Source organism: Lithobates pipiens, unplaced genomic scaffold (assembly GCF_037356315.1).
Source record: "Lithobates pipiens isolate NorthernLeopardFrog02 unplaced genomic scaffold, aLitPip1_a1.2 Scaffold_22, whole genome shotgun sequence".
Taxonomy (NCBI): Eukaryota; Metazoa; Chordata; class Amphibia; order Anura; family Ranidae; genus Lithobates; species Lithobates pipiens.
Window position 1 is genome coordinate 262232312 of NW_027507784.1, and position 19498 is coordinate 262251809.

The 19498-nt window shown below is 44.1% G+C and overlaps 1 protein-coding gene across 1 annotated transcript; it reads left to right on the forward strand.

The window, feature by feature from the left end:
* The first annotated feature begins 6772 nt into the window (after nt 1-6772).
* LOC143925724 (vomeronasal type-2 receptor 26-like) lies at nt 6773-18087 on the forward strand. Its single transcript, XM_077450179.1, has 4 exons — nt 6773-6955; nt 10726-10929; nt 16396-16519; nt 17134-18087. The coding sequence occupies exons 1-4, from the start codon at nt 6773-6775 to the stop codon at nt 18039-18041; spliced, it is 1419 nt and encodes a 472-aa protein (XP_077306305.1). The 3' UTR covers nt 18042-18087.
* The last annotated feature ends 1411 nt before the right edge of the window (nt 18088-19498 follow it).

Genomic DNA, 19498 nt, shown 5'->3' on the forward strand with positions numbered 1-19498 from the left:
TATATAGCCCAAGTGAGGGTCAAATCCCGGCCCCTCCAATGTCACAATGATGGGACACTGCCAAGGGGCTCACGCTGAAAAAATGGCGGTGGACAAACGAAGGCCTGAATAATAGCATGGCTGAGGGAACAAGAAGCACATGGGCTGGGGCACCCATGATGAGTCACAATGCTGCACCTGCCCGCGGAGGGCAGAAAAAAAATCTAACATTGTCTCTGAATAATATAAATACCACGTCTTGTACTCATATCATGTGATATGATGAGCAATACTAACAGACAAAATAGCAAACCACAATCAAAAAATATATACATTATACAGGTAAAAAGAGCTTAAATGAGGTGGCTTCATTCAAACTCGGGGCAGCTGTTGCCCTGAGCTAATGTATTCACCTCAATTCTCTTTGCAGGATACATCGATCCCACTCCCTCCCCTCATGGGTTATGTGGAATGTGTTCCAGGGTCAAAAATTGTACCTTAAAGGGACAATAAGAATGGGCAACATTCCTCCCTATGGGGGAATAAAGATCACCAACTTCCGGGTCAAGCTCTCAGTGTCTCCGGCTGGCTTAGCCAGGACAAGATGTTTTGAAATGCGATGTGCATTGCAAAACATTGCAAGGAGCTATTGTGGGTCTTTTAGACCCTGCATGTCTCATTAAAGCAAAGCTGTCACCTAAAAAACAGATGCAAGCAGCCTCTTTGGGGCAGTGCGGGAGCGGTGTATACACCACTCCCAAAACTCCCTACCCATTGAAATGAATGGGCAGCCCTGCCAAAGTGCCACAACATGGATGCTTTTAACCCTTTCTTTGGCCACTGTCGGGGGTTAAAAGCGCCCAACTAGTGGCCAAAAAGTGGCGCTATAACAGCAGTAAAGCGCCACTAAAACTAGCGGCGCTTTACCGCTAACACACCCCCGTCCCAGTGTGAAAGGGGTCTTAGTGCAGTCACCCAATGAATAGCTATGAAAAGTGTATGAATCAGTGTATGAATCAATCTCTGACACGGAATGGGAACATCTGGAATAGAGGTAAAAAAGAGACACATCTACACTATGCTATGGAAGATGATGTGGCTTCATGTTGCCAAATAGGCTTAAGATATTTCCAAATCCAGAAAATATGGAAAAAGGAGCCTGAGTCTGGAAAGTCATTAAAGCACTGGGGAGATACTATAGGGTAGATGATGTGGAGCTTAGCAGGTGTCAAGTACCATCTGGTGTGAAGCCTTATTGCGGTTTCACAAATGGACAGTGATCTTGTGTTTTTGTGCATATTCTCCAACATTCTCTCCCATTTGACCATTGGTTTAGTTTTCTGAGCAAGAGAAAGTTCATTGAGTTGCCTATAAATATGTGAAATTATACACTTATCTCTAGACATACATTCTCATATATGTTCAAACTGAGTGCTATGTAAACAGGACATTAGTGTACCTCTGCTGTGGAAGAAATGTCGGATTTGAAGATATCTGAAGTGCTCAGAGGAGGGTAAATTATGCTCTACTTGAGGCTGGGAGAAGGTTTTAAAATGTGAAACGGATTTAAGAGTTGTATAGAGACCAAAGATAGAGAGTTTAACAATTTATACTATTACGGGGGAGCTATGTGACTTGGTCGCATGGATCTGGGAGAGCGATAATTATAACACAAGGCTTTTCAAGCATCGCCTATAGAAAATATAGGGAGCTGAAGTATTTCACTGAAAGGAAGGTATTCTGGATGACCACCCTTCTTATAGGTACACCAACAGGGCCCTCAAATATCTAGAGACACCAAATGAAACGAGAGGCATTCATAAATGTTTACCTTTATTGGGTGTGTATACAGCTTATATATGGTTCAAATTGTCAATAGAAAGAGGGAAGGGGGGAGTGGTTAGTAAATGATGTATTGGAATAAAATATATGGTTATAGAAGTCAGCAACCCCTAAAATATATCTATATGGATACACAAAACTCAATTCGCCTACTTAGTGTATCATCACCGCGCTGTAATTCCCCACCCTAAATCTTAGCTGCTACTTAAATGAACAATTACAAAACAAATTATAGGTGCATCAGAATTTGTTACTAGTGATAATCAAATAAATAATACCCCGTAGCGCTAATACTGTGTGAATATTAATTCACCCAATCTATCTCTAATAAAAGAAAAATGTTGTGCTTTGTACATAAACCAGTATCCTAAATAAACTCCACAAAAATCGCATCAATTTAAGGTATCAACTCCTCAAAGTGAATATAAGCATAATATATATAATTATTTATACATAAAATATAGTGAACAAAATAATACAAATGCAATCATCCACGAAAAATATATATACATATATAAATATAGTCCGTCACCAAGGGGTGATTAAAAATCCTCCAACAATAGTCCCTCTATCAGTGTGAAAGGCTATTCAGTGTCCAAAATACTTTCTTAAATCCTTCACCACACCATCCGTGATTGTGACCCCCCTCGTAGGAGCACTCACCAGCTGATGAGCCTCGCACTCTCGTGCTAGGCTAATAAGGCACTAAATCTCTCAAGAGATGATATCAGATATTCAATCACCAATCTCTGGATATTCTCCCCTTGAAAGGCTCTTGTAAGTGTGCCTCAAAAGAAATCACATAAAAGACCTCCAATAGTGTAATACTGTAAACACACTTTAATTTAAAATAATCCACTGTTTATGCACTCACATGAACAACTTGAAAGAAAGCACTCCAAAAAAACATCAAATCACTCCACTCTTCAGTTCCAACAAAAGTTACTCCAGGGCATTGGTGGTCACAGCGGACCCTTTTTTTGGCCGGTAGTGTAATTGCTTTCTCTCACCCTTCCTTGCGTGTCCCGCCTGATCCCACACAGCAGGTGTGCAGTTTGAATAGGGCGCCTCAGCTTGCTAATATCGTCCCTTACGTCCAGCACCTCCTTCCGCCTCTGTATGTAAGCTTAATGTCTCAATGTTAGTTGCCAGATAGCCACGCCCTTGACATGTTTCGTCATACCAGACTTAATCATGGGAACCCCTAAAATACATTTATCATGAGGTTATAAGAGTCAACAGACCATCTGGTTATTAGTCATAAGTCATGCATCCTGTCCCATGGCCTACAGAACAGGGAACAAGAAAGGACAAACCAAACCACAATAATATGGGGGACGTGTCCGGACGTGATCCTGAGCGGACGTTTTGAGACAGAGCTCCTCACCGCCACACAAAATCAACCGCCATCCGCAACTCAGGGCTCCTAAATACACCCTCTTATCGGGCCAGGATGGGTGCAGACCACCACGGGAGGCGATTGGGGTGGAAATTGTGTTTTTTCCCCGCGCACTCTGCAACCGCTCGGCTTGGGCCTGCAACGTGGCCTCCCGGCGCCATCTTGCAGCCTACCTGCCCCAGACGCTTCTCTGCACAGTTCCGCGGCGATCCGGAGGACAGATCGGAGCCGGGGCAAGCCTGGAGGCCCCCCGCGGGGAGCCACTCTTTACGCCTGGTCCTGCCTTGTCCCCCCCCCAGCAGGCCACGGAAGACGATGACCATCTTGAGCAGGCCTTGGAGGCCCAACATCCTGGTGAGAGCTGGGGGAGACTGGCGGTCTTGCACAGACGCCCCTTAGGAGACTATCATAGTGGTGGCTGTCAATGAGGCCACCACTACTGCTACTGAGGAGGTCAGCTGGGAATCTGTGGCCCACTCTGCCTGAGGCCTGGTCGGCTGGCCAGGGCCTGTTAGCGGAGCTGGGCAGTCCCCGTGTTGCTCCTGACACCCCCTGCTCCCCAATGTCAACGCCTCTGGAGTCACCCCCTGGCTGACGGACCCAGGTCCCCCGGGACCAGCTATATGTTAATCACAAGCACCATTTAGGAACACCAGGGATCTGTGCGTTCTTTGTTTATAACATAGTGCAGGGAGAGACTTCCTCAGAATTATCACATATACTGACTCCTCAGAGCTCCCCACGTCAGCTGCTTGTGACTACTGCAACCCACACATGGTACTAATTAAATGTAAGTGATCCTGAGCCCCGTCCAGCGTTCAGCTTTACAGCCACAATTATGCCAACAAAGACACCTAGATCCCGCTCCACAACTGACAAGAGATCTGGGAAGGCAACAGCGCTAACCCAATCCGGCTCCGGTCCAATACAGCACTATCTTGCCGCTGGAAGATCGGTACCGGGCGTGCGAGGCAGCCAGGCCAGAACCCCCAAATGCAGCACCTCTCTCTCCTCTCTAGCCGCCTCCATTAGGGAAAGCTCTCCCGCTTCATCTGACCTTATGGATGATCCCGGCTCCCCGGTGGGCTCCGACATGTCAACCCTGGTGAGCGGTCTTAAAATAGAGTTAGCTGGGATGTTTCATGGACTCCATAAAAAAGGAGATTACCGTAGTTAGAGCGGATATGGAGCACATTCTGGATAGAGTGGAGGAAACAGAGCTCAGACAGGAATCGCAGGCTACCGCCATAAGAGAATTACAAGGGACGGTTACACAATTAGCGTTTGCTCAGCGGGCCTCATCATATAAACTCGAAGATCTCGAGAACAGAAACCGCAGAAACGACCTGCGTGTGCAGGGACTCCAAGAGACCACTGGTGACAACGACCTCGAACCATCGGTCCGTGGCATTTTCAACACAATTTTAGGAAACCCGGTTACTGAGCCGCTACGGTTCGATCGGGGGCATCGGGCCCTCCGCCCCCGATATTTCTCCTCCGATCAGCAGAGGGACGTTATATATGCTGACTGCATTACTTTACAGATAAAAACGCTATAATGATCAAAATGCAGAGCACGCCCACCATGGACTTTGATGGGGCCACCATCAGCATTTTCCCAGACCTGTCTAAGGACACGCTGTACCGTCGAAGAGCTCTTAAACCTCTTTTGGATCTTCTCCGCACAGACGGGATCACGTACAGATGGGGATGGGGCCACCAAAAACGGACGTTCCCACACCTTACGGTTCCCAGAGGATTTGCCTTCATTTCTGAAGGCGCTCAACCTGCCACAAGTAGACCTCCCGGGTTGGCAGAACCAGATCCCCCAGTTCTCCTCTGCTTCAGATCCTCAATGGCGGAGAACCCCGTTGAAAAAGAGGCGCACATCCAACCCAGGTTCCGGACAAAAGAATGGATGAACAGTGCTTTCTGGTGTTCTCACTCTTTTTTCTTTTTTCTACTTGCTCCAAATTACTTTTTCATCACTTCTGGACGCTTAAGGCCCATGTTTAGAGTGGGTGCATCCAATTTCTAAAAACAGGATTGCAACTCTTGGCAGTGAAATTGCCTTACGCTACATAAGTGGACTCGGGGTGCCACCCCTATCATGGGGCTTTCTTCAGACCGATGGAGCAGTCTTGTAAGTATTAATGTCTGATCACTTGGAAATTGTTTGTTCAGTTCAATTGTTCTCAAGAGTTGCTCGGTTTCTCAGTTACTGATATCCAGTATGTTTCATCCTTATATCTGTGTGTTATTTTTCATTCTAGCGCTTAGCTGAATGCTGGTGGGGCACATTGCTCCCATGTGCCTCTCGCTCAGTATACCCCCTACCCCCCCTCCTTTTGGGGTTGGTGGGAGTGGATGGCATCCGTGCTGTGACTCCCGATCTCTTGTTGGAGGTTGAGCCTGCCACCCGCTCTCCCCCTCCCCACAGGGATCACGGCATATTTCTGCGTGATATGTCAATGGTTCCTAATGGTAACTTTTCAGATGTGATTGATAGATACTTATGCTTGTCTCTTCTATCTCAACTTCTCTTCCTTCCCTCTACTTTTCTCCCCCCTTTTTCTCCTCCCCTTAGTTGGCTTGCGTGGAAATTTGAGCTAAAGGGTTACACTCTGTTGAAGATATGGCCACACTAACAATTATGTCATATAACGTAAGGGGTCTGAATGTTTCCACAAAACGACACCAAGTTTCCTGTGAATTGAAAAAAGCTGCATGTTCCATTGGCTTTCTTCAAGAAACGCACTTGACCCATTCAATGCCGGCCAAATTGACCTCCCCCAATTCCTGCAATGGTACTATAGCCTGTCTGATACTAACAAAGCGAAGGGTGTGGCCATCGGTTTCAACAGTAGTGTACCCTTCCATCTTGTTGATATGTTGGCGGATGATCATGGTCGGTATCTTTTTTTGAAGGGCTTTCTGGGTAACACACGCTGCACCCTGGCAAACATCTATTGCCCCAATTGACACCAGCCAGCCTTCTTCTCCCTGATCCCCTCTAAATTGGCACAATTCACCGAAGGAATAACTATCCTCACGGGTGACATTAATATGCCTTTAGACCCTGTCTTAGACACCTCACAGGGCCGTTCAAATATCCCATTTAAAAGACTATCCTCAGTCAAACGCAGACTCCTTGATCTAAAACTGATCGATGTCTGGTGGATGCTTCACCCCAGAGACAGGGATTTTTCTCATTTTTCTAAAACGCACCAGTCATACTCGCGCATCGACAATATCTTACTAGATCATCATCATCTCCAGCTTTTATGGTCAATCCATATAGGAACAGCCACCATATCTGACCATGCACCGGTGTCGATGTGTATGACGATCCCCTCCTTGGCGCACCGCTCTAATAACTGGAAACTCAATGACTCTCTCCTTTCTAACCAAGTAGAGGTCTCTGCATTGTCCTCACATATGAAGCAATATTTAATTGAAAATACTTCTCCCGAGTCCTCCCCTCCATTGTATGGGAAGCTCACAAGGCTACCATGAGAGGCCATCGAACTAGGAGAGAGGAAAAAAAGAAGCATGGACCTTGACAAACAACTTAAACTCACTTTGCATACAGCTCACCTTAAAGCTCTCACGCTGAAGCGAGAAGAACTAAAAACCCTCCTGGATCTAGAAACTAAAAGGAAATTCCAACGCTTTGCTCAGACAATGTATGAGTGGGAGAATAAACCCGGTAGACAGATGACGAGATCCCTTAAGGCAAAACAAACCAAATCTTTTATCCCCAAAATAAAACTCCCCAATGGAGATTTAGTGCATGCAACTCCACACATTGCGGCAGCATTTAGGGACTACTACGCTGACTTATATAACGTGCGGAGCGAAACGCCCTCTTTAACCCCGGGGGAGAAGTGCAACCACATACAGTCATATTTAAAAGAGGCCAACTTGCCCACATTGCCCACCTCCGCACTTCAGGCACTAGAGGCGGAATTCACTGTTGAGTAATTCCAGGATGCCCTAAAGTCTTCTCCTACTGGAAAAGCTCCCGGCCCTGACGGATACTCCATCTGTTACTATAAAACATTTAGTGACATCCTACTACCCCACCTCACGGCATACGCCAGCTCAATCTCACAAAAATCCAGTTTGCGCCCGGAACCTCTCACAGCCAACATCACAGTCATCCCTAAACCAGGTAAAGACCCCACCTTATGCAGTAGTTACAGGCCGATCTCCCTGCTTAACGTTGATGTTAAACTCTATTCCAAGGTTATGGCCAATCGGTTACTCCCTCTTATCCCCAGCTGGATTTCGATGGATCAGACTGGCTTCATACACAGTAGGGAAGCCAAGGATAACTCCCTTCGGACTATATCCCTAATTCAATAAGTACGGAGGTGCTCCCAGCCCACCCTACTAGTCTCTACTGATGCCGAAAAAGCGTTCGATAGGGTGGACTGGGACTACCTCAAAGTGACTCTGCATCACCTGGGGCTTGGTCCCAAAATGTTCTATCACATAACCTCCCTATACTCCAATCCCACAGCACATGTTCGCATAAACGGCACTCTAAGTGATTCATTCTCACTGTATAACGGGGCCAGACAGGGCTGCCCCCTATCCCCTCTTCTATTTGCTCTCACCCTTGAACCCTTCCTGTCCACCATTAGACATAATATCAATATACACAGTGTCCAGGTAGGCTACACAATCCACAAATATTCAGCGTACGCTGATGACATCTTGTTTTTTTGTCCAGCACCCCCACATCTCCCTACCTAACCTAATGTCGGCCCTCTCTATCTATTAAACACTTTCCAACTTCAAATTAACCTTTCTAAGTCAGAAATTCTGAACATTAACCTTTCCAGACGAGAGGAAGATTCTTTACGGCCCCTCTTCCCTTTCAGATGGGTTCAATGAACCATGAAATACTTAGGAATCTATCTTACACCTAATATTCACTCCCTTTTTCGGTATAACTACCTTCCCCTACTGAACAACATTAGAGATGACCTGAGAAATTGGAAGAGCCTCTCGCATTCCTGGTTGGGGAGGGTTAATGTTATTAAACTGATCGTATTCCCTAGAGTATTATTCCTCTTCCAAATGATTCCCATGGGGGTACCCATAGGGTTCTTTACCATGATGCAGACCATGATCTCTGACTATATTTGGAGGAACAGTCACCCCAGAGTGTCTAGAGACATTTTATACCACTCCAAGGACGCTGGGGGTCTGGCCCTACCAAATCTCAGGGCATATTATCATGCTACCATACTTTCTAGGATAGCTGATTGGAATTATGCTGCCAACTTCAAGCTGTGGGTTAACTTGGAATACTCCATATGTGGTGCAGACCTCTCGGTTGTACCCTGGATTCCCCGCACCCACAGACATCTCAGCCACAAAACCTCTTCGCTTACAACCTCTACCTTGGCTGTATGGGCCAATCTACATAAGAAATTCTCCTGTTCTTACAGCTCCCCTTTAATGCCACTTCTTAACCATCAGTATTTTTTACCAGGACTACTAGACCCAGGATTTCTGGCTTGGTCCCCAGACAGACCCTTGTTACTATACCAGGTCCTTCGGGTCAATGCCATTAAGCCTTTATCGGATATCCTTGGCACCAAACCAATTACGTTCCTGGACAGGTGGAGGTATGCTCAGTTACAGTGCTTCCTGCGAGCCCTTCCTCAACCACTAAGAAGACCTGAGAACCTAAATGATCCAAAAGATCCTCCATTGCACTGCATATCAATTTTTTAAAGGCCCTTATCAAACTCCTTCACAATTTACACCCGCCTTACCTGGCCAAGTGGGAAGAGGACTTAAACACACATCTTACGGGCAAACAAAAGGGAAAGATCCTGCAATTAACTCACGTCTCATCCCTCGCTTCAAAAATGGCTGAAGTTAATTACAAGCTGCTCACCAGATGGCACTGCACCCCATCAAAACTGCACCAGATGTTCCCCGAAAGCTCCCCACTATGCTGGAGGAACTGTGGGTCCAGGGCTATTTACGCACACATCTGGTGGTCATGCCCAACCATCCAGCCGTTCTGGTCCAGCATTATTCAAATCATACAACGAATCTCTGGCATCAACCTCCCAAATGATCCCTGGACTATTCTCTTCCACGCCACTACAGATCCCATTGGCTTGTACAAGCGCTCAATAATCCCTCACTTGTTGAATATGGCCAAGGCACTAATACCTGCCCTTTGGGGCCAACCCAAAATCCCATCAATGAAAAGCTGGATGCATAAAATTGCGGAAGTTCACCTCATGGAGGATATTACTCACACCAATAAGAATACCTCACAAAGACACTCTTTAACTTGGACCTGCTGGAGGGAATTCACTACCACTTCATTCTAGAAGGATCTTATAACACAATCCCATTGAGCTGAGCATACCCTCCCAAATCTTCCTGGACATCTTCACTTACCATAAGAATCGTTCTTTTCTTCTCTTTTTGAAGCCTAGTCTTACCTTACCCCTGGTTTAATTGTAAAGGTTCAGTTACACTGATTCTCTATGTGTTGCCACGCAAGCTACCACTCCTCTCCCTCCCCTCTTCATCCCCCCCTTCTTTTCCCTCCCTCTTACACTCTTGTTTCTCCTTGTTCTGCTATCTGTATTCTTCTGCTTTTCCATGACAGACAACTTGCAGTCTAGTCTTTGTGTTTTGAAGCACATCCATACCTATTGAAATGTTCCGCATACTGTTACAGATGTTTTTCTGTGTGGAGTGCCCATATGTTCTGATTTCTGATGACGGAAGGTAATCAGTAACCTTGTTATCCAGCTACATGACACGGGTACTGTCTGTTGACTTTATTGTAAATGTTTGTTGTTTGTCTTTAATAAACAATTATTAAGCAAACCACAATGATATATATACAGTATATATATATATATATATATATATATATATATATATAGTATAGTGCTGTACAAGCATTTGTCTGAGCATTTCTTCATAATTGTAGGTTTCAAAGCTAAAATGACAAGTAAGCTAAAATGAAAAGCTTGACAGGGTCTTGTAAACAATAATGGCAAAGCATAGCAAAATGGAGTCACAATGGTTTGGGCATGTTATTACAGTCACCATTCCATTTCACGGGTGCACACAAATTTAAGGTTGAAAGTGTTGGGAATCTATGGTTGGTGCAACCTCGTCTTTTATATTTTACCAAAAATTTAGGAAGTTTATTGCATTTTTTTGCCCTAAAATTCACTTTAGTGTGTTTTTACGGAAATGTTTTTGCGTTCATAAACCTTTGGGGTAATAACGTGTGGAATAAAAAATTAGAACGACCACAGTTGTATTCTCTAGGGTGACTGCTCTCAGAAAATATATAATGTTTGGGAGTTTTGAGTAATCTTCAGACCGAAAATGATTTTTTAAACACGTGTGCAAAAAACTCAAAAAACGACTCTGCCAGTGAAAAGGGTTAAATGTTGTAATTCAGTAACAGTGATATGTAATATAATATGCAATGTTTTATTTTGCAGATGGGCTGGTACTTCAAAATTATATTACATAAGGAAATCAGTAAATATAAAGAATTGGTGATACAGTTTACTATTCAGAACCATGTTGTTGTTAATAGGACTTTGTTTACAAGAACTGTTGGAAATTTCCTAACTGATAGGTTTGAGGTTTGGCAAATTGCAATTAATTCTACGCGAATCACATGGAAAAATAAGAACAACCAGGTGAGGCTATATAAGAACATGGGGTGCTGTGAGGACCTACAGACTTATGCCGCGTACACACGATCGGACATTCCGACAATAAAATCCATGGGATTTTTTCAGACAGATGTTGGCTCAAACTTGTCTTGCATACACACAGTCACACAATGTTGTCGGAAATTCCAAACATCAAGAACATGTTGACGTAAGATGAGCTGAGAAAATGTAAGTTCCATAGCCAGTGCGACTCTTCTACTTAATTCCAAGCATGCACGGAACTTTTGAAAAAGGAAGAAGTAGACCGGGCGCTATACCTTTAAATATAGTGATGTGACCAAATATTAGTAGTGTTGCTTATGAGGATAAAAACCAAAAATATTTCAGCAATAAACAGTGAACAAAATATATTAATAATAAATAGTGAAAAAAATATAAAGTGAATATTGAAGTGAGGGGTGTGTCCCCAATCTAAAATAAAGACTAATCCCCTATATTGGGGTAAAAAAATATATATATATGATATAATATTAGTGTACGTATATTATTTTTACAACCATACTATGAAAGAGTCTTAACTTAAGTGCTAATAAAAACCAGATGGTAAAAAGAAAGGTAAAGTCAGTCCATAAATCGCCAAAAAACATGCGATAATAATATTGCAGAAAGACGCTGATAGAAAAAAGTTCCAAAGAATGTAGAAGCAGACTGTGCAGGAGGTATGTGTTCACTAGTACAGCAACTTCCGGGTGCATGTGACGAGTATTGATATTGCCCTCACCAGATTTCTTACATCTGCTGGGGTGGGATAGTCTCCACAGTGTTAGGCCCTGTGTCGCTGTTTGTAGATTCTCTGGGGGTTCGTTTGTCACACGTGGCCATAGGACGTACACTCTCCGCAATCAGCTGTAACAGCCGGCAGATGGTTCTTTATACTGGCGTTGTCATTTTTACATAAATGTGAGTAAAAATGTTTTAATATAATAAAAGCCTTGTTAAAAAACGGGTCACACTATGGACATTCCTCTTTTCCATTGAGAGCCTAGTGACATTTCCCCAGCGGATCACAAACAAACCCCCCCAGAGAATCTACAAACAGCGACACAGGGGCTCACACTGTGGAGGCTATCCCACCCCAGCAGGGGTAAGAAATCTGGTGAGGGCAATATCAATACTTGTCACACGCCCCGGGAAGTTGCTGTACTAGTGAACACATACCTCCTGCACAGTCTGCTTCTACATTCTTTGGAACTTTTTTCTATCAGCGTCTTTCTGCAATATTATTATCGCATGTTTTTTGGCGATTTATGGACTGACTTTACCTTTCTTTTTACCATCTGGATTTTATTAGCACTTAAGTTTAAGATTCTTTCATAGTATGGTTGTAAAAATAATATACGTACACTAATATTATATCATATATATATTTTTTTTTTACCCCAATATAGGGGATTAGTCTTTATTTTAGCTTGGGGACACACCCCTCACTTCAATAGTCACTTTATATTTTTTTCACCATTTATTATTAATATATTTTGTTCACTGTTTATTGCTGAAATATTTTGGGTTTTTATCCTCATAAGCAACACTACTAATATTTGGTCACATCACTATATTTAAAGGTATAGCGCCCAGTCTACCTCTTCCTTTTTCATTAGTTTATTTTCACCCATTGGGTGGTAATATTAGGTAGAGGCAGCTCATACCATTAATACACTTGTTACACCATAGCGCAATCTCTTCCTTTTATTTTCATGCGTGGAACTTTGTGCGTCGGAATTGTGTCCAGATCTCAAATTTTGCATGTCAAAAATTCCGATGGAAAATGTCCAATGGAGCCAGAATTTCCAACAAAAAGCTCCCATCGAACATTTTCTGTCGGAAAATCCAACTGCATGTACGCGGCATAAGGCTGGATTCACATCTGGGCGTATTGAATCACATTTCGCAATTTCAAAACGCTTTGGTAAAATGACAAATCTCACAGAATTTCAGATTCCATTCATTTTAATGACACTTAAAAATCCGGTGTGGTTCTGCTGTGATTGTCGAGCGATAAATTGCACTGCAAATCAATGCAAACTGCAATGAGTGAAGCTCGTGATCTTTATTTTTGGACGACAAGCTTCGCACTATGCTTTTTGCCACAATTGCAGAGCGCTTTTCATTGTGCGAATATCACAGCAGAACCGCACCGCGTTTTTAGGTGCCATTAAAATAAAGAGCATCTGAAATGCACACTGTGTCATTTTAGCAGAGCATTTTGAAATTGTGGGCAAAATGCCCACGATTCAAAACTCCCAGGTGTGAAAGCAACCTGAAGGCTTGGTGAAAACAGGGGTCCTTCATATACCGTAAACATAACTATTAACAATCATAGTTACATATACTGTATAGTTACATCCCTGGTAAGGTTGGTGTAAAACACCTTTACCATAACTATTGACCTCACAACAAGGGCTCTTTTTTCCATTCCTCTCTCAATAGTACACATAACATTTTCACATCTCCCAGCGCCCTTCTGTCTATGGTGTGGTGATAGATAGGAATGAGGTTGGATTTTTGTGAAGGCCACTTGAGTTCCTTCACAATAGGGATGTGGCAATGGTTTGTTCCAGTGTAAGTTCAGAACTTTTGAAATAAATGCAATCAGCTACTCAGATCCTTTACAGAATCAATTTATTTAGTGTAGACAGAGGTAAAAATCTAGAAAACAAGCAGGCTACATGTTTCAGCCCTCAGTGGGACTTTGTCATCAACCACTTTACACCCACGGTATAGTCAAAAAACAGCTACAGCATGGGCTTAGATTGCCATGAGGGCATCCCTGTATGTCCTCCCATGCTCGTTTTGCTCACGGGCCCCCTGTGGGATGTGGGTAGCGTCCTCTGTGATCACCGAGACCTTGGGACGCAGCTGATCACAGATCGGAGTAAAGGGCTGATCCTACATGACAGCTGATCATATGATGCAAACAGAAGCCAGTAATCAGCTTATTTTTCCCCGGATGCTGACAGTGTGAGGAGAAAAAATAAAGCCAATTGCCAGCTTCTGTAAGAGGCACATTGGTCCCACTGAGTAACCACAAGCACTGCTAACCAGTGCCTACCAGTGCCACCTACCAGTGCCCACCCATGCCACCTCTCAGTGCCCATCAGTGCCGCCTTATCAGCACACATCAGTGAAGGAGAAAAATTACCTATTTGCAATTACAACTATGAAAAGTTTTTTTTCATAATTTTCGGTCTTTTTGTGTGAAAAAATGATAAAAATGTCATATGGGTACAGTGTTACATGACCGTGCAATTGTCATTCAAAGTGTGACAGTGCTGAAAGCTGAAAACTGGCCTGGGCAGGAAGGGGTTGTATCTAAAACAGTAGAATGGAGATGATCCCACATTTGTAAAGTGCCTGTGATAGGAATCACTTTGGACTCTGGAAACTCCTTGTCCAGCTCCCCCGCCCCCTCCTATGTGTAAGTAATGTGACGGACCCCCATGATCAAGAGGAGTATGTCCGTTGTATATGCTTCCTTTGTCTGGTACCAGCCCGATCCAAGATCTCTTTGCCCACCCAGTCACTTGTCAAGACATTGGTGTAGGGTGAAGATAAGCATAAAACCGTTTATTCAAACACAGGCACAAAGAGATATACACTCTGGGTTAAATCCTTCTTCTTTGCATAATGACACAGGGAGGGGTAAACTTTACCTCCTCCAGTAACATGACACACAAGTGTATTAAAATTTCTAACAGGAGACCGTTTCTTAGTGGCGGCTGGCGCTCCAAATTTTTTGAGGTTGGTGTAAAACTGAAAAATTCTGAAAAATGCTGTAAAAGCATCAATTGCAGCCTCACTGTGCCCATCAAATGCAGCCTCTGTGCCCATCAAATGCAACAACTGTGCCCATCAATTGCAGCCACTGTGTCATCAATTTCAGCCACGGTGTCATCAATTGCAGCCACTGTGCCCATCAAATTCAGTCACTGTCACCATCAAATTCAGCCACTGTGCCATTCAAATTCAGCCACGGTCCCCAACATATGTCCATCAAATGCAGCCACTGTGCCCCATAAAATGCAGCCACTGTGCCCCATCAAATGCAGCCACTGTGCCCCATCAAATGCAGCCACTGTGCCCCATCAAATACAGCCACTGTGTCCATTAAATGCAGCCACTGTGCCCCATTAAATGCAGCCACTGTGCTCATCAAATGCAGCCACTGTGCTCATCATGCAGCCACTGTGCCCCATCAAATGAAGCCACTGTGCCCCATCAAATACAGCAACTGTGTCCATCAAATGCAGCCACTGAGTCCCATCAAATGCAGCCAATGGGCCCATCATATGCAGCCACTGTGTTCATCATATGCAGCCACTGTGCCCCATCAAATGCAGCCTCACTGTGACCCCCCCTGCACCCACCCACTCGCTGTCTGACTGTCTGACCAGCACTTACCCCATCTTGGTGGCGAGTCAAGCAGTGGGTGATGGTGGCGAGTTGTGGGACAGGCAGCGGGTCAGGTGATGGCTCCTGTGTCCTCCATGCTTCCCGTGTGTCTCTTCTTTGGATGGAGAGGTGGTTCAGAGTTTGAAAAGCAAATAAAAATTTGCTTTTCTAACACACCTGAGTGGACTCCGAGCGCAATGCTCTGTGCCACGAGTCCACCTTTTTTGAAGTCTATTAGAGCCTATGGCTCTAATCAGGTTCTTCAAAAACACACCTCCACCAATGTAATTCAGGCACCCGGGCTTCTGAAAAGGGGCCAGGGGCCTGAATAGGGGGTGGCCACGGTGACCAAGGATAGATTCATGCAATGCATGGATCTATCCATTCTACATATAGGAGGTGGTATGATAGAGGGGTCAGCACCCGTGTGCCATTAATGGATGGGCCGCCCCTGCCATCTCTAGTAGCGGCTGCTGAAGAAACCCCCCCCTCCACCTCTAGCATCTAATAGCTGACAGCCAATCCACATAAGCATATACATCCCATAATACTTTGCTCCCAAGGCAGACAGAAACAATAGAACAATGGGATGCAGCCACACCTCAAGCAATCTAGTAAAAAGCCTACAACAGTTTATGAGACCAAGCTCATACAATAGTCCACCATTTGTAAAGATGTAATTCATTTATCTTCATATATTTCTTGAGGGATATTGTTCAGAAATATTACTGTCCCAAGTGAAAGAGCCCCTTCATTCTTTCAACACAAACCACACATATAAAACCCTGGATAACAGGGGGTAACACGAAATGTCGAGTCCGGAGTGGATGTACGGTGAGTCTTATTAGTACAGATCAGACTGGGGTTTGTGGTCACCTTGTGCCGCTAATAGGCACAGGTTAACTTACACATAGGAGGGGGCTGGGAAGCTGGACAATGAGTTTTCAGAGCTCTCTAAGCTGGTGATTGCCGTCACAGTGTCCACCATATATTCAGTAAACTGTTGACCTTTCAAATATAATACATGTTGCTTTCTGTTAGGTTCCAAAATCTCAGTGCTCAGAAAGTTGTCTCCCAGGATACCGTAAAGTTCCCGGCTTCTCCATACAATATTGTTGTCATAGCTGTGTCCTGTGTGCATATGGAGAAATTTCAAATATTACAGGTAAAGCTTCTCAAATATTGGTGGGGGTATAATGTTTATCAAGGTGTTGCCTTTTAAGAGAAATAACTAGACAGAATTGTATATGGGAATGAGAGATTATCCTGATTCAGTGCAACTTCACAAGCTATTTTTTTGTTATTGATAGGGATGTGTGTCCAGTTTCTGTGAACTTGATTTCACATGGAAACTGCAAATTGCACATTCACCAAAATTGCAGTGATCTTTAATTCAATTTTTTTTTTTAAGTTTTCTTCCTAAAGACTATCAGTGCAGGTCAAGCAAGAAGAGAGCTCTGGAAGAGAAAAAATTACGGAAGGAGCTTCCAGTAGTGTAGTATGCCCACAACTTCACTAAAAACATAAAAACATAGTTAAAACATTTTTAATATTACCAAATTAATACATCAAACACATTTCACCTAATCAGGTCCCTCAAGGGGTGAAGTAGTGATGAACATCATTATAATATACCCACCCTTCAAACATTAACTCTATTGGTAATGGCCCCTTAGTTTTTAAATAATTCATAAATATTAATATCTGATTACCCCCATACAAGTAAACAAAGACAAGGTAAGTGATCACAATTTTCATTGATTTTATTTTGTTTTCCAGATAGTGAAAACTGCATGAAATGCCCCGATCATGAATGGCCATATGAGAACAAAACTCGCTGTATTCCCAAACAATCAGAATTTCTTTCCTTCAATGATGACACACTTTCATTCGTTTTTATAGTCCTCTCACTGTTGTGTTTTGGGAAGACTCTTCTAGTACTCGTCATTTTTATTTTACACCAGGACACACCAGTTGTGAAAGCCAATAACAAGAGCCTCAGCTTTGTCCTCCTGGTCTCCATCATGTTGGGTTTCCTCTGTGTGTTCCTCTTCCTGGGTCGCCCTGTGGATGTAACCTGCTTGCTACGCCAAATTTCTTTTGGAATTCTCTTTACATTAGCCGTATCTTCTGTATTGGCCAAGACTATTATGGTTTGCATTGCCTTTAAAGCCACCAAACCCAACAGCATGTGGAGAAAATGGATTGGAGTAAAACTGCCCATCTGTATAGTCTTAGCTTGTTCTTCTGTTCAGGTTGTAATCTGTGTTAGTTGGTTGACCATCTCTCCTCCCTTCCCGGAATTGAACAGACACTCCTACCAGGAGAAGATCATCATTCAGTGTAATGAAGGGTCAGTTATCGGGTTCTACTCTGTCCTGGGTTATATGGGGATCCTGGCTGCTGTTAGTTTTATTATAGCTTTTTTTGTCAGGACATTACCGGACAATTTTAATGAAGCCAAATACATCACCTTCAGCATGCTGGTGTTCTGCAGTGTCTGGATTGCCATGATCCCGGCCTACATGAGCACCAAAGGGAAATACACAGTGGCTGTGGAGATATTTGCCATACTGATTTCAAATAGTGGTCTCTTGTATTGTATATTCCTTGCAAAATGTTTTACAATTTTCTGTAGGCCAGAACTGAATACAAAAGCCTATCTGCACAGTAAAAGAAATCTATAAACTATCTTTTATCTAAAGACATCAAAAAATGTGATATTTATGTAAATCTATGGGTCTATAGAACTTTTTTTATGTGCAACTAGTAAAAAAAATTGAAGAAAATAAAATAAAGCACCATGTTTAAAAAAATCCTGTGTAAATTAATAGGCAATGGTGAATTGTGTTATAATAAAATAAATCTACCAATACAGTATACTGTGACATTGGGGTGATTAACTCAATTGGTAGATGCATTTTTTTAGTCCACATCAGTCAGGCGTGTATGGTTAAGGGCCTGGTAGCCCACGTTTATTAGAAGAAAACAAAATATTAGTCCATCCAGTAATCCCACGCAGGGATCCAAGCTTAAATTAAATACAGCAAAATCAGAACGAAAATGCTAGCCCACCTGGCTACTCTTCAGCAATACTGCTCCGTCCAACAAACTGCTTGGACGCACACAGCTTCCAACCCTTCGACACACAGCACACGGCTCCTTGGACGCACACAGCTTCAAGTCCTGCACACAGCTTTGGACATGCACAGCTTCAAGCAGCAAGCTGCTCACACACCCCACCATCCTACACAAATCCCCTCGTTATATGGGCTGTGTGCAGCTGGGCACACACCCTGCTCGCTAGCCTCAAGACCCGGACACAGGGTTGGAGATCCCGTCCCACCCACAGAGGCGGCTCTTTAATTAGGCAAATTAGGCGATTGCCTTAGGCCTCGCCCTCAGAAGGGCCTCGCGGGCCGCGGCCGCCTAATTTGCCTGACAGGAAACAGTATGCGGACTCGGGAGTGGAACGGTCAGTGTGTGTTGCCGGGTGAGCGAGCGGGTGGGTGCTGCACATAGACGCCGCGCCGGCTGTCTAAGCTGATGAGCCTCCACCGCCGCCACTGCGGACGAGTTAGATGCCATCAATCATCTCGGCTAAGTCAGGCTGCATCCAAAACACAGCTCCACCGCTGCGGCGCTGTCCTAGCCTTTTCCCAGTCGGCGGCCCCAGTGCATGGCGGGAGTTGTAGTTCTTCACAGCACAAACAACAGACTTGGGCCTCTGGCGCCTGTGCTGTGCAGAGACTACAACTCCCAGATTGCACTGCATGAGGCGAGGGAGCGCAAAGACAACATCACCTGTCGCCGACTTCGTTTCTTATGCTGCCTTTAGTAGTATAGAAGACTGAGGAGCAGGTATAGTACATGCATCATCATGCTGTCAGCTGTCTGTACATAATACATTACCCGGTCTTGCTATGGTCTCATGGCCAGTACCCTGACTGTCACAGTCTCATGGTCTGTCTCTGTCTCACAGTCTACCCCTAGTACCCTGTCTGTCTCACTGTCTACCCCCAGTACCCTGTCTGTCTCACTGTCTGCCCCTAGTACCCTGTCTGTCTCACTGTCTGCCCCTAGTACCCTGTCTGTCTCACTGTCTGCCCCTAGTACCCTGTCTGTCTCACTGTCTGCCCCCAGT

Bases quoted from the DNA above. Each gene is read 5' to 3' on its own strand.
- LOC143925724 (XM_077450179.1), top strand. From the start codon at position 6,773: ATGGACCTTGACAAACAACTTAAACTCACTTTGCATACAGCTCACCTT. The intron at 6,956-10,725 runs GCAAAACAAACC...TTTATTTTGCAG, and splicing joins AGATGACGAGATCCCTTAAG to ATGGGCTGGTACTTCAAAAT. The intron at 16,520-17,133 runs GTAAAGCTTCTC...TTTGTTTTCCAG, and splicing joins AGAAATTTCAAATATTACAG to ATAGTGAAAACTGCATGAAA.